Below are 13,540 nucleotides of genomic sequence, written 5' to 3'. Positions count from 1 at the left end.
GCAGCCTTCTTCCTGGCAGCACCCCTAATGTTCCAACTTATCAAGTTAATTGACGGTTTACAGACATGAACATTACAACACTGAAAGTTAATTTTCTTTTTTTAAACAAGTGGTATCGTTGTCTTATTTATTAAACATGAACATTACAACACTGAAAGGAGGGATACAGACATGAAGAAACAAATATAATATTCATAATTGAAACGGTTTACTTCATTCTGTGTCTTCGACAATTGATATCTTTCTCCGCAATAGTAAGTGGAAAAGAGAAGTACTCCAAAGACAATCATACAGGACCAAACGCAACGACGCTTAACCATCTCCCAACCAAAAAGTCAGATAGGAACCCCCTTGAACCATGACCACCATTTCAGAACCAGATTTAGCTCAAACCACGCCTGAAGAACCGAATGGAAAGATAAATTCATAGCTTCAAACAAGCCACACAATTTCTTAAAGGCGGAATCAAAAGATTCCAGGATTATCCCCCAGTATTCTCTCGATAGAGAAGTCATGTCCCACCCCAATCCGAAATGATCGCGATTGAACACCTGGTAAATAGGGTCGCTTACTAAGTATAAGTCGAAATACTCAACGAAGTCAGCAAATCACGCAAGACAAGCTGCAAAGGGTGAAGTAGAGAACCATATCTTGTGAGAAGTATGGTCATAATCGAGGCCACAGTTGTAGTGGTAACCAAGATAGGAGCCCAAAACCATAACAAGTAAGGAGATAAACCTACATAGATTGTAGCGTCAAACGGTTGACCCAATAGAAATAAGGCCCCAACTTGAGTACAAATTCTGGGATCAAAAGGTGTCCGGAACAATACAATGTATAAGTCCAATAACAGGAAAGTAAGTTGGGCCTTGAACGCACCACCAAGCCCACGAAATTGTAATAGTCCACCAAATAAATTGTGTGGGAGCTAAGTGTATGGACACCGGTACCATTCAGAGGCACAAGCTCTACAGAGAGAACATGTGTCATTTCTTCAGCTATTGGCCGGATATTACTTCTGCAATCGGAATCAATGAGCTCGGCGACAAGGAAATCGTGAAGAACTGAAGATAGAATTCAAACTTACCTAGGAAGAGACTTTGCTCTACTACCATTTCATTAAACATACAAAAGCAAAGAACAGAAGAGTGGGAGAGTAAGAAGATCTTGTTAGTAGAAAGATGAGGATAAACAAACAGAAAGAAAATGGGGAACACTCTTTAAACTAAATACTCTAGTTTTTTTTAGACAAGTCACTAAATCAGTTATTGGGTAGAAGAAGTAAACAGATCTAAAGGAACCACACAACTAGAAGTGAGACTTAGTAGTTCTTAAGAGAGTCAGATGCGGATGTACAAATCATAAATACAACCAAACAAAAGATCTCAGTCAACACCAATCCCTCAAAAAACTTCAAACATCTTCATCATTCTGGCTAATTTACTGCCTCTGGTTATGATCCTTTTGTGGATTTATACAAGGCAAGTTGGTTACTCCCTGCAGATTGGGTTCAGGGCTACCCTTATCTCCGACTGTTTCCAGCCAAGATCTCTGTTCTTGATTACAAACTAGATCTACTTTCTCTCTCTAAAGTTAGAGAGAGAAGCTCTCGGGTCATCAACTCTTTCTTTAGGCAGAAAAGTTTAAAATCTTATTATACTAGAAGCTAATTAAAATAAACAATGGAGTAGTTTTTTTTTCATCGTAGAGACATGTCTTCTCTTACAAGGTAACTAAAAGAAAACAAACTTAAGGGTCTGTTTGATACGTGGGAAAATGAGGTTGGAAAAATCGCTTTCTTAAGAAAGTATAAGAAAGTGGACTTTCTGGTGTTTGATTGGGTTAAAAAGGTGTGAAAGTCACTTTCTTATGGGAAAAAAAAATAAGAAAATAAGGTCATAAATTTTCCCACCCAAAAGGTGGGAAAACACAATTCTCACCCTCCAAATTAAAAACACGCTCTCTCTCCTCTTTCTAAACCTGCTCTATCTCTCTTCCTCGTTCTTTCTCTAAACAATATCTACTCTTCATCTTTCTCTCTTAAAAGTTCATGTGAAGTTTATCAACTTCTTAAACTCTCAATCATTCCAGGTCAAAAATCAATTGATGAAGGACCCAAATAGATCCAACCTCCAAAGAAATCCACTTGATGAAGAATCCATCGGGTTTACTATCAGCTTTCTTCATCAAAGATGAACACCAGAGAAGAAAACCAAATCGACACTATTGGGTTATACGGCTTTCTTCATCAATTGTATCTATATGAAGGTTGAATCGATATCTGGAATTTGGGTTTTTTTATTTTAGTATTAAAATGGGATTATAGGTTAAATCTATAAATTAAGGTTATCGACAATGTGATGATGAGTTTTTTTATGTTAGTATTAAAATGGGAGGATTACTTTGGTGAATTGTTGAAAAAATGGAAGATGTGGACCCCATCGGTGAATTAAAATTGGAGCATGACATTAGGGTTTCTGACATTAATTAGAATGAAAGATGATGATCACGAAATAAGAATTATATTCATGTAACTTGTGATTTAATCACTTATGAATGAAAATGGTTTCAATGGTTTTCAAAAAATAAAAAAATAATAAAAAAACACTTTACAAAGTCAATTCACATGTGAAAATAATTGTTTTCTTTCCATAAGAAAAAGGTTGATTTTCTTACTCAGACATTCTAACGTATCAAACTGACCCTAATGGATTGTAAAGGGAGTTAGCCAATTAGAATTCTGGACCAAAATAATACAACAATCCCCAAACATGCCTATACGCTGTATAGAGTATGCATATATTTCTGGGTCAATCTCTATCGACTCTCGGTACTTATGGGCGTCCTTCTCTGACTAACCAGTCTGAAGCCCAATGCATTGCCTTGGAGTGGCCGAGGGTCTGGAACTCTTCCAGTTAGGTCTCACATTCAAAGAACGAAGAAGAAACACTTGCATCAGACCCTTCAAGCTAGAGCAATTTTGAGTCCGTACCGGGGACGCCTTCAGACGGATGCCCCAAGCACAATTCTGGGGTGCACTTAGAGAGGCACCCATATATATCTATATAATAAGGGAGGAGGGTATCTTTCTCCCTCCTCCCAATGGTCAAGGTTTACTTTCCCATGTTCATCTCTAATGGTTGAGATTTATTCTCTCAAAGTTTGAGGGTTCAGATTTGATTAGAATTCATTCAAGGGTTGAGATTATAAGAAAGAACATATTTTCAAGGATTCCATCTTTCTTTGGGAAGACTTAAAAAGGTGTCCATGTTATTGTTGTAGGCACCCCATTTACATATGGATCCCTTAAACTTTAGCTTTTGACGGGTGCCTATAGCTGCAATGTAGGGCGCGTATAGATCAACCACAATTATCTTAAAGCGAACCTCACGTGACGCATTTAATTGATAGAATTGTCCGTGCCCTGGCGGGCATGGGTTATACCCTCATACACACCAACAGAGATGAAAGAGGTGTTATTCCCATATGATCAGATGTCTACATTTGTGACGGCACACGTTATCATCTCCATATGGTCAATGTAACTTTTCCATGCTGCCCTCATGACCATTTATGCTCGTAGCAGAGGTCAAAGTAGTGCAGCTTATATGTTCCTTTTCCACTTCTCATAAGTTGGTTCCAACACAAAAAAAAAAAAAATCTAATATTCAACTTGTGCCTGACCCGTTGGTACCGTCACTAACCTCTGTATGTATTTCCAACAAGTTATGAAAATAAGGATCCTTGGTGCCTGACTGATTGGCAAAGTAACAAATTTTTTTTCAAAATAATCAAGTTTCCAAAGTATCCATATGTGGTAAACTGACTGCACAATCTAAAATAAAGAGATGATGAATGATATCAAAACATACACACGGCGATCTACCGATCGTAGTTTAATATACTTGCAAATAGAGGATATCTTACATAAACAACATTTATTTCCACAAAACTGTGAATATGGACTTATTCTAGATATTACATGTACAAAGGGGAACCAAATATACTAAACTAACTTGTGTTCCCCGACCTAAAATGATGCTTCGCCTCACTTCGGGTTTAAGACTGCTAAAGATGATCGATACAAGCTCACAAAAAAACCACAACCAAAACCAGAATAGAAACTACTAATGACTTCATCATTCTATACTACAACTACTAAACTTCAACACCATTAGATGAAGTTGTGTTGTTATTGGTATCATTTCTAGTACTATTACTACGTTTGCCAGTGCAATTCCAAAGAGCTTTTATGGGTATAGATAGATTTCGCACAAACACTTCCTCCCTTTGGGGGCGGTTTGCATATACTAACCAGAGGATAAGGCAGAGCATAATTCCTACCGAAATGAGCACCAGACCTGCATTCACCATCTTAAGATAACGCTCTGCTGGAGGGCAATACTCTGTTGTGATATGATGGAATGTCTCCCTCACGAAATTACAGTCCTGGAGACTGAGTAATGGTGGCGTGTAGTGATCAAGGGCATAACTTGCATTCACTGCTGCTACCAACTGTGAGTACATTCCAGGGGTTATTCTACCCACACTTGTGCATAAACCAGAAACAGACACTGTGCAGGTGTAGTTCTGCCAAATCTAGAAAACACACGGAAATAAGTTGTTCAAAAATCAAATTACTGCTTTTGAGCTTAGGATAAAAAGATGAGCAGATTACAGAGAACACACTAAAGAAGATTAGTGTATGAGCACTAAAACTTTACGACCCAAAATCATTAGTTATTCCAAGTTCTGCGTATTTGAAACAATCCCTCTACTTAAGATGTAATACAGTGTCAGCATAATATGATCCAAGAGAGACTTAAACATCACTGGGCTACTAGATCTAGTCGGTGTGTATATTTGACCATTGATTCTAGTTGATATGTGGTTATAAATAATTGATATAATTTGCTTCAGACGATCAGGGCACCCCATTGTTTCTCTTACAGGAGAACTTCTATGAGTCACTAAGAAGCTCACCTCTACAAACGACACTGATAATAAATAAGAGAAGCTTACCACAGAAGCATTGGAGAAGGTCACTTCTTGAGGTGTACACATGCGATCACGCATCTGCGAGTCAAATGGAGAACATAGAGGTGGCAACAGAGGCCCAGACTGGTTATAGTAAGCAATGTCCTTAGGAGTTGGATCCCAGTTGGCAAAAGACCATATCGCAGTGTTAACAACATTCACGAGTTGACTGATTACTTCTTTACTTTGGATAAGGGTCTTGTTTGTTGTCCGTTGATCTACACACGGAAGTATCTCACTTAGAGTCGTTTCTGCATGAGGATTCTCGACCCATTCGCCCATGGCCACACAAGTATCTGAAATAGCACTGTGTGAAAACAAAAATTGTGGTTGGTCTGTTATTTCTTGATAATCTAAACCAAATTCAATGTTTTATATCCATTCATTACAGAAAGGTAAAAAATACAAATGGACCAAGAAGATAAGTAGGCACAAACTTAACCTCGGCAAAGAATAGCTACAAGAAGTAGAAGAAAGTAACATAAGGAGAAAAAGAGGCAACTAAGAGAATGGCTAGCAAACCGGTTAAAGGAACACAATATGTTAGCCATCACATGGATCAAACAATCCAATCAATTTGAACGGAATCAGTAGACAGAGAGTCACAGACTGAATTAGTTCAGTATCCATGGCGGATAATTGACTCCGAGGTAGGAAATACCCGATAAAAAAACTAATATATTTTAGGAAATAAGGCATAATGACCTATATTACAAACATAACAACTACTGAATAAGAATATACAGCAGACATATGCCTTCCCTATGAGTACATGATAATAACCTCAAGGAAAATTGATATCAGACTGCCAATGAAAGATAACTATTATTGTAGGTCAGTTAGCTTACTTGTTTAAGATTAGAAAAACTCCACAAAGGATTAACGTAACTGCCACAAGTAGCCATCCACTCCAGATAAATCTGTAACCACATGACAGGAACATCAAGCATAGATACAAAAAATAAACAGGAAAGCAACCAAACAAGGCATATAGTCAACCAACAATGAAATTGCGCAACCAAAAGTGAAGAAAAGTACATGTAAATTGCATGTTGGTGGCCAAGCATGGAAAGCACTGCAGAAAATCATCAGCAATTAGTGACATTTAGATAAAAAAAGAAATAAAACTACAAATAGAGGTATACAGTCAGGCTACAAAAATGGACTTTAAAGTTCCCAACAGAGACACGTACAAAGACCAAGAAGAGCTAAGAGAAGCATAACTGCCGCCATTGTGATTAATGATGACCGCCTAGAGTAAGATTTCAAACAATTAGAATCATTTGCGATTTAAGTGCTACTAGATACCAAAACAAAGAGTAAGAGTTCATACACAGCACCGAAAACTTTTCGTATTCTGCTAGAATTTTCACTTGTTTTCTCCGCAAGAGTATTTGCAGCAGTATTTAGATCGACATTTAACTTGTCGATTTCCTCCTTGATGTTTGACGGAAGGAAAAACTGGTCCACATATATAGTCTTGGCAAGTGACAGATATTCTGTCACATTTCTCAAAGTCTGCACAACAAACTCTGACTGATGCACGACATAGTTCAGAGTATGCAACACCTCTCCATGAAACTCATCCTGCCCCACTGAGAGAAGTATACATCCAACCCTGATGAGAGAAAGTGAGAAGGTGAGACAAGCCCTGTATACTCAGGTTGTTGCCTGAAGATAACTTGATATTTTAGTGTTGAATTGTGACATCAATTTAATTCAGCATAAAGACTATAAATTTCACAATCAGTTGCTAGTAAGTTGTAAACTAAATTGATTTTCTTTAGTAAAATATAATATATGTAACTGAAGTTCAGAGTTTAAAGTATTACGCTGCAGCACATGTGAGGAGAAGGAGGAAAATAAGACAAATCCGATGTGGATTGTTGGAGCCTTCGTCTTTCATAGTTATTTTACATTTACAGCAATGATGAACAATTAGAGCCAGCCCGAAAGAAACAAACCAAAGAGCAGCAAGAATGAAGCCAGCGGAACCTGTAAACCCAACAGACTGCAAATATAATAGTCAAAATACAAGAAATGTTCTTCCATCATTATGTTCATCATAGTTCATCGACTATCCAACTCTTTGTGCATTCTCATGAGTAATATATGTATGAATGGACACTGGTACGGGTATTGGTACCTGACGCCAAAACGAGGTGTCGGATAAAGGGAGCAACCCAAAAATCTCAAAAGGGGATATGAATGTACAAATAAATATTTCTACCCAAAAAGATTTTGCAATTGATAGCATAAATAACATAGATAAAAACGCTTTTTCGGTTCAGTTGACACGATAGTTTTCCCACCTCAATTTCTCCTATTACTTAAGACCTATGCTTTGATCAGTTTATTCGAACCCAAAGCCAAATCTACTAATTACACGGGTTCCAGTTTCAGGAAATGAGCTCAAACAAACAAATACTTGAAATTTTATCCAACTAGGTCAGCAGATCTACCATAACAAAACAGATCATTACCATCTTTATCAGCAATATGATCTACTTGATGAGGACATTATAAAAAAATAACAAATTGTGGATCAGTCAAGTATATCTTTGAAAGTATCATAAGAATAGTATTCTTCACATTATCTGTCTAGATGTTAAAAAGAAACCCTTATATTTTATTAAGTAGCTTTTCAGTGAATGTGAGATACTAATATATATATATATATATATATATATATAGAGAGAGAAAGAGAGAGAAATTTAGAGAGAGAAAGGTTACTCACAGCCCAGTAATGGGGATTACGAATGTCCCAACCATCACGATACCGACGGAAGCCAAAGAGAACATCAGGCCTATTTGTCCTCTTCTCAGCCAAAACAAGTGTTTCTGGTGGAGCAGGTGATGGTGCTTCTCCTCCAAGTGACAGGTCTCCCTTTGTCCATAGCCCCCCCAACTTCTTTTCACCTGGATAGAGACAAAGCAAACATTAAATGAAAACTGGATCACCATTAAACAAGCAAACTTGAATCGACAAAAGAAACGAACCTAAGCTCAACTTCTGATGATCTAAGATTCGTTGATCAAAACTGATAGAAGATGATGATGAGATGAAGATTAGACAAGTGAATAGAAGAAAGAAATTGAGCTGATGAAGTGGTGTCTTCATCATCTGCGATCACCACTCTTTTAGAGAGAGAAAGCAGAAAAGCAGGAGCCGCAGATGAAGAGAGAGAGAGAGAGAGAGAGAGAGAGAATTTATTCATTCATTAACCAGATCTCATTAAAAGGAGGAGGAGAGATTTATTGTTATGATGATTTTAGATTTTAAGACATCAGCGAGTGTTCCGGTTTTTATGCCTAAGGAACTTTTTATTTCATTTTGTTTTGTTTTTGGCCTCTACTTCTTTTCACTTTTACTTTTTAGGAACAATACGTTCACATGGTGGGGAAAAAGGTCAGATTAGGGAACGTGAGATTTTTGTTTTGTATGTCAGTCGGTCAGTCCAGTAGTTATAGTCAGTGTGCCATGAGAATCAAGACAGAATGGTAGTTGAATCACCACTAACTCGTTACTTTTTTTTTTTTTTTTGATAATGTCACTAAATCATTAACGCACGCTACGTAAACAATAACTAAACGGGTAGTCAATCCATATCTTCGTGACCCTTTTAAAATCTTTGAACACATCTAGTTAGATGTTTAAAATCTGTCAATGTCTAACCATTAAATCGTAGAAGAAAAATGTTCGTGGACTTGAAGTCCATGATTCATGATTGTGGGGATTGACCACCCTTTCTAAAATTTAGGTTCATTATCAATTCGTCCATAGCATTGCCAATTAGGTTTTGTTTTTCTTTTTTTTTGAGAAATCGACTACTGACCTACGTTAGTTGTTACAAGACATTGATGCACGTTAGTCGTTACAAGGCATTGATGCATCATGAAGATGTGATGGGCATTATAATCGTCTAATTTAGGCCATAATGAAAGAAGCCTAAAGCCCGACAAATTTATTACAATATTTATTTTAAATATTGCTTAATTTACATGAGATAAATCTTGATGACAAACTGCTTCCATCGAGACTCATTTCACAACCTCTTGGGTTTAAGAAGGGTGTCCAACCGTTGCGCCAAAGAGTGGTGGACGGCCTTTTTTCTCTCTCCGCTTAATAAGAATCTCTCTCTGACTGTTACTCCTTTTCTCTCCCTCTCTTCATACTCTGGCCCATCTTCATCTTGGAGAGTTGGTAGAAAAGGAGGAAAATTTGGACCTGGACCATACCTAAGTCTCCATGTGAGCTCCACTCTTTAATTCTATTTGGCTTCATAGGTTTTAACTTCGAGAATTTAAGTTTTGATCAGTAGAACTGTAACGATCCAGATTACAGCGCGCCTAACCCCATCCCCCCAAGGCCTGATTGGAATAAAAAACCAGCTCAGAACAACTAGCTTCTTCCCCCGAAAAAGTGAATCTTTCTTCTCTCATTTTTTTGCCGATTTCAGCTCAAACTGAACTCAGGTTTCTTTGGAAAGATGAAGGTCGATTCTTACAATCGACGTTTCTGGAAACATGATAAAAAAATGAAGGTAGAATCTTACACTTACTCAGTTACTCCTAAGTCTAATCTCCTCAACAACATTTTTAGTTATATAACAGAAATTATATTAGTTCTGAACTGTAATGCATGCTGGTTCATACAGAGAACTATCTTTTAGGTTTCATTTGATTCGTTTATTTGATATGTTCCAAGTTCAGTACTTCGCAACACCAAGCCAATATATTATTTGCGAATTGTAGCATTAACAATGGGATGTCATTTGATCAAGCAAACACAACATACTGGAAGCTCTTTGCATTGATGTCTACTCTAAAACGACAAGGAAGTCCTAAACGAACTAAAACTTACTATTCAGGACATGTAATACCATTTCTGAATCCCTTTTGACATAAAAAAGACCTAACTAACAAGTTATGACTTCCTTCAATATCTTGGTGAAAACCTATTGGTAAAATTACTTACAAAACATATAGGAACTAATCAATAGTATCATTCTTATTGAAACAATAGTTCCTCCTTCGCAAGAAAATGCAAGAAAAACCTTGACAAAGTTTGAAATGCTTAAAGCAACCAAAGCTAACGTAGATAATGCGGATCATAAGGGTAGAAAAATGTCATTGAACGTCACATCCGATCAACAGACGAGTCCTTAAGAGTGGAAGAGTGGCAAGTTCAGAAACTATTAATTGAAGATACATAAATAAAATAAACTCAACATCAATCCAATGGACGAAATACAGAGTTGATCTAGTGATCAGCAAATTTATCTGTCTTTGTGATTGCACTAACTATAGTATAACGAACCTATGTCTAGACAGGTCCCTACAAAATGGTGTGAGCACAAACCAGTCGAAAGAAACCCAATAATTGAATATTGAGTGGTTTAAGTCCATAAAGCATATCACTAGTATTTTACATGCAAAATGGAATATAATGAAGTGGGTGATCTAAAAGCAATCAAATGTAATATACCTGATTAACCTAAACATTCTGTTAGACCTGCCTTTGCCTTTCTTCATGCTTTCTTGAAGCAGAGAGGGAGACAGTTTTTGTCATGGACACCGTTTGATGTTATCTACATTAGTTACTAGTATATTATGCCATTCAATTAATAGTATCACATAAGATATCTATGTAACTGGTGCAAATTTCTAGTGTCTTTTGCCCACAAACTACGCTCGTCCTGAAAAGAATCTTAAAAACCCTAACATCCCTTCACTTTCTTGGTTGTGTGGTAGGGATAGGACATGAAAACTCGCCAACAACCCTTGGTTGGAGTGGTAAGAGGTATAATCTTCCACCTTAGAGGTCAAGGGTTCGAGGCACACGCTGAACAATTAAAAAAAAAAAAAGATAGGACATGAAAACATATTCTTCCTTCACTCAATCGTACCTAGCTAATTTCAACACTATACTCTCTAGTTGAATAAAGGGAACAAAAACATAATCAATTTATGTTCATTCACATAGTGTGCTCGATATGTAATGCGTTCGAAAGAACTGTCTGTGCCCGTGGGATTACACCCTCGTTTCATTATGTTATGGACAATGTTGAAGTCAATTTTCAAAAAGGGAAGAATAATGAAGTGTGCTAAGTATTTGGTGATACGTTTGAAAAAAGAAACAAAGGAACGTGCTCAAAAGATTTCCTCTCAAGCATATATATATATATATATATACGCGTTTGCCTAGAACTACTATTATACTACTCATGATACTAAAGAAGTCCTAGTCTTAGGGCATTCTATAGTTTACTCACATCAAAGTGGTTATAAAACCATGTTGATCGATCAATAGTTGAAATCTTTTTTTTTGAAATCTTGGAAATGCAAAGCTTAAAACAATTGCTTTCATGGGAGTAAAAATTACATACCACGAGAAACTTTTTATGTTGACATTGAGGAACTAGAATGCAGCAGCCAGAATAATAATCGTACATAATAAATATGGCCTATCTTTGACTTCAACAACTCTCAATCTTGAGCTATTATTGCCACGTTACTTAACAAGTATACAACTTCCCCAAGCCAGCCAGTAAACATATTGCTCTAAGCTAAGCTAATTTTTGCAAATTTTCCATAGTTTCCTTCACTATTAGCTCAACTATCAAATTTTTCTCATCCTTGTCGTGAATCTCATCATCTGTCGGAAACCAAGAAGCTGTTGTACCTGGATCCTGGTTCTGAAGACTCAAATTTGAAGGCATACTCAATGATTTTTTTGCGGGCCCAAGTTTAAAATGCACATGAGGCCTCTTTAGTGGAAGAACTTGTCTATCAAAATCACCCGAAACACAAACCCTCTCCCTTGATGCTTCAATAGCTGGAGGTATAAGACCCAACATCAAGTCCCCATTTTTACCTGTAACTCTTAAATTTGGAACCTTAGCTGGTAAAACAACGGAAGAAACATCCTTCTCATCTGATTGAATGGGTAGAGCAAGAAAAGGATTACTCTCTGCTGCACGTTTCGCTTTAGTAGCATCTCCATGTTCTGTCAAGGTGTTTGCAGCTGACCCATTACATGCCAATCTCTGCTGCAAATTTGATAAAGACCACTGTGCCTTTCTATTATGCCTCGCGTCTTCAACTCTATCTACACGACTCTCGTTGCCTCTCTCATTCGGAAGAGGGGAATTATTGTAAGTGCTTGGGTCAGGGAATGCAGGTAACCAATTCGGAATATTTTCTCCAATAGGTGTTTCACCAATGTGCAGAAAACTTGGTGTTGGTTTTCGACATTTTATTACGGGAAAACAAGGAACTGGCCGAATAAGAGGAATTTCATCTGTATAATTGACAAACTGAATGACTTCTTTTACTATGCCAGAACTCGTGGAACATCTAGTTACATCTGATGCACCAGGAAAACCATGAGCTGATCCCAAATCTTCTAATCCTTGAATAATATCAAATACATTGGTTTCTGTTCGACCAGCTAAATTAGCAAAAGAATGAGATTTATTACCTAATTCGCGAAGGTAACGGATAGCAATATCAGAGAGAGCTTCTAAAGCAGACTGCTGAAAATTCTGAAAACCAGCAGCTTCACATATTTGAGCAACTGCAATTCTCAGAATTGCTAAACCAAATTGATCGCCTCCTCCTTTTGATTTCTTATTTGTATCATGTTCCTTCTCATTCCCACTCTCCCCACATCCATTGATCATTTTCAGAACTTCTCATATCAAGTCAGAAGAACTAGGGTTTGCAAAAACTCAATCTTTCTACATAAGGGTTCCATCTAGAACCACATTATTCGTCAAAGGGAGGTTTTACCTATGCAGCTAGGGAGTTCTAGGATTGACCCTCCAAATTTTAACAGAGATTAAATAACAACAGAAATTAGACAAGAAAAAAATGAAAGCTTGATTATTTCTACCAAGATGAAACAAAAAAAACTAACTCCAAAGAATGAACAACGATAAAACAAGAACCTTTTAATATGTATGGAACTGGGGATTTCGTGAAAGCCTCGCCGGTTATTAAAGGAGCAGACAAGTGATATCTGAAGAACAAGAAGAGTATGGGTATCCTCGAGCAGAAATTTCTAGGGTTTATGATGTTGACGGAGTGATTTTAACCAGAACAAATTGGACAGAATCTAGGGTTTCGCGTTATGGAGGAGCTGGAAGTTTAAATCCCCAAAGAATCCTAAGACTTGGGGAGACGGAAGTGGAGAAGGTAAAATATACGAATATCTTGGGGAGGAAACTGGACTGTTTGATCTCATGGACATTTAAACGTCCACGAATATCTTGGACATTCTTCGGCTGGTGATTTTTTGTCAGATAGATGAAATTAACCTTCAAAAATAGGCAGCATTGCCTTTAACTAAACTTGGTCATAAGAAATTGACCAAGTCAAACTTGCAAAATACATTGTCTTTAACAATAAAGGGCATTGCCTATAAAATTATCCATATATTTTAACCTACAGTATACCAATGGTTTATTGTGGCTGAGTTAATAAATATATTCTTTTCATA

General features: G+C 37.1%; 2 protein-coding genes across 2 annotated transcripts; both read right to left on the bottom strand.

The window, feature by feature from the left end:
- Window positions 1-3,856: 3,856 nt before the first annotated feature.
- LOC147566676 (uncharacterized) lies at window positions 3,857-8,407 on the bottom strand. Its single transcript, XM_086653181.1, has 9 exons — window positions 8,038-8,407; window positions 7,775-7,956; window positions 6,870-7,048; window positions 6,371-6,655; window positions 6,231-6,289; window positions 6,076-6,112; window positions 5,886-5,957; window positions 5,023-5,344; window positions 3,857-4,599 (listed from the first exon to the last, which is right to left on the bottom strand). The coding sequence occupies exons 1-9, from the start codon at window positions 8,159-8,161 to the stop codon at window positions 4,159-4,161; spliced, it is 1,701 nt and encodes a 566-aa protein (XP_086509307.1). The 5' UTR covers window positions 8,162-8,407; the 3' UTR covers window positions 3,857-4,158.
- A 2,973-nt stretch (window positions 8,408-11,380) lies between these two features.
- LOC147566675 (transcription initiation factor TFIID subunit 8-like) lies at window positions 11,381-13,271 on the bottom strand. The gene has a single exon (XM_086653182.1). The coding sequence runs from the start codon at window positions 12,720-12,722 to the stop codon at window positions 11,607-11,609; it is 1,116 nt and encodes a 371-aa protein (XP_086509308.1). The 5' UTR covers window positions 12,723-13,271; the 3' UTR covers window positions 11,381-11,606.
- Window positions 13,272-13,540: the final 269 nt, after the last annotated feature.

Source organism: Eschscholzia californica, unplaced genomic scaffold (assembly GCF_041429995.1).
Source record: "Eschscholzia californica isolate CP2 unplaced genomic scaffold, dmEscCali1.0.p SCAF_1, whole genome shotgun sequence".
Lineage (NCBI taxonomy): Eukaryota > Viridiplantae > Streptophyta > Magnoliopsida > Ranunculales > Papaveraceae > Eschscholzia > Eschscholzia californica.
This window is presented reverse-complemented; position numbering and strand designations above follow the sequence as displayed.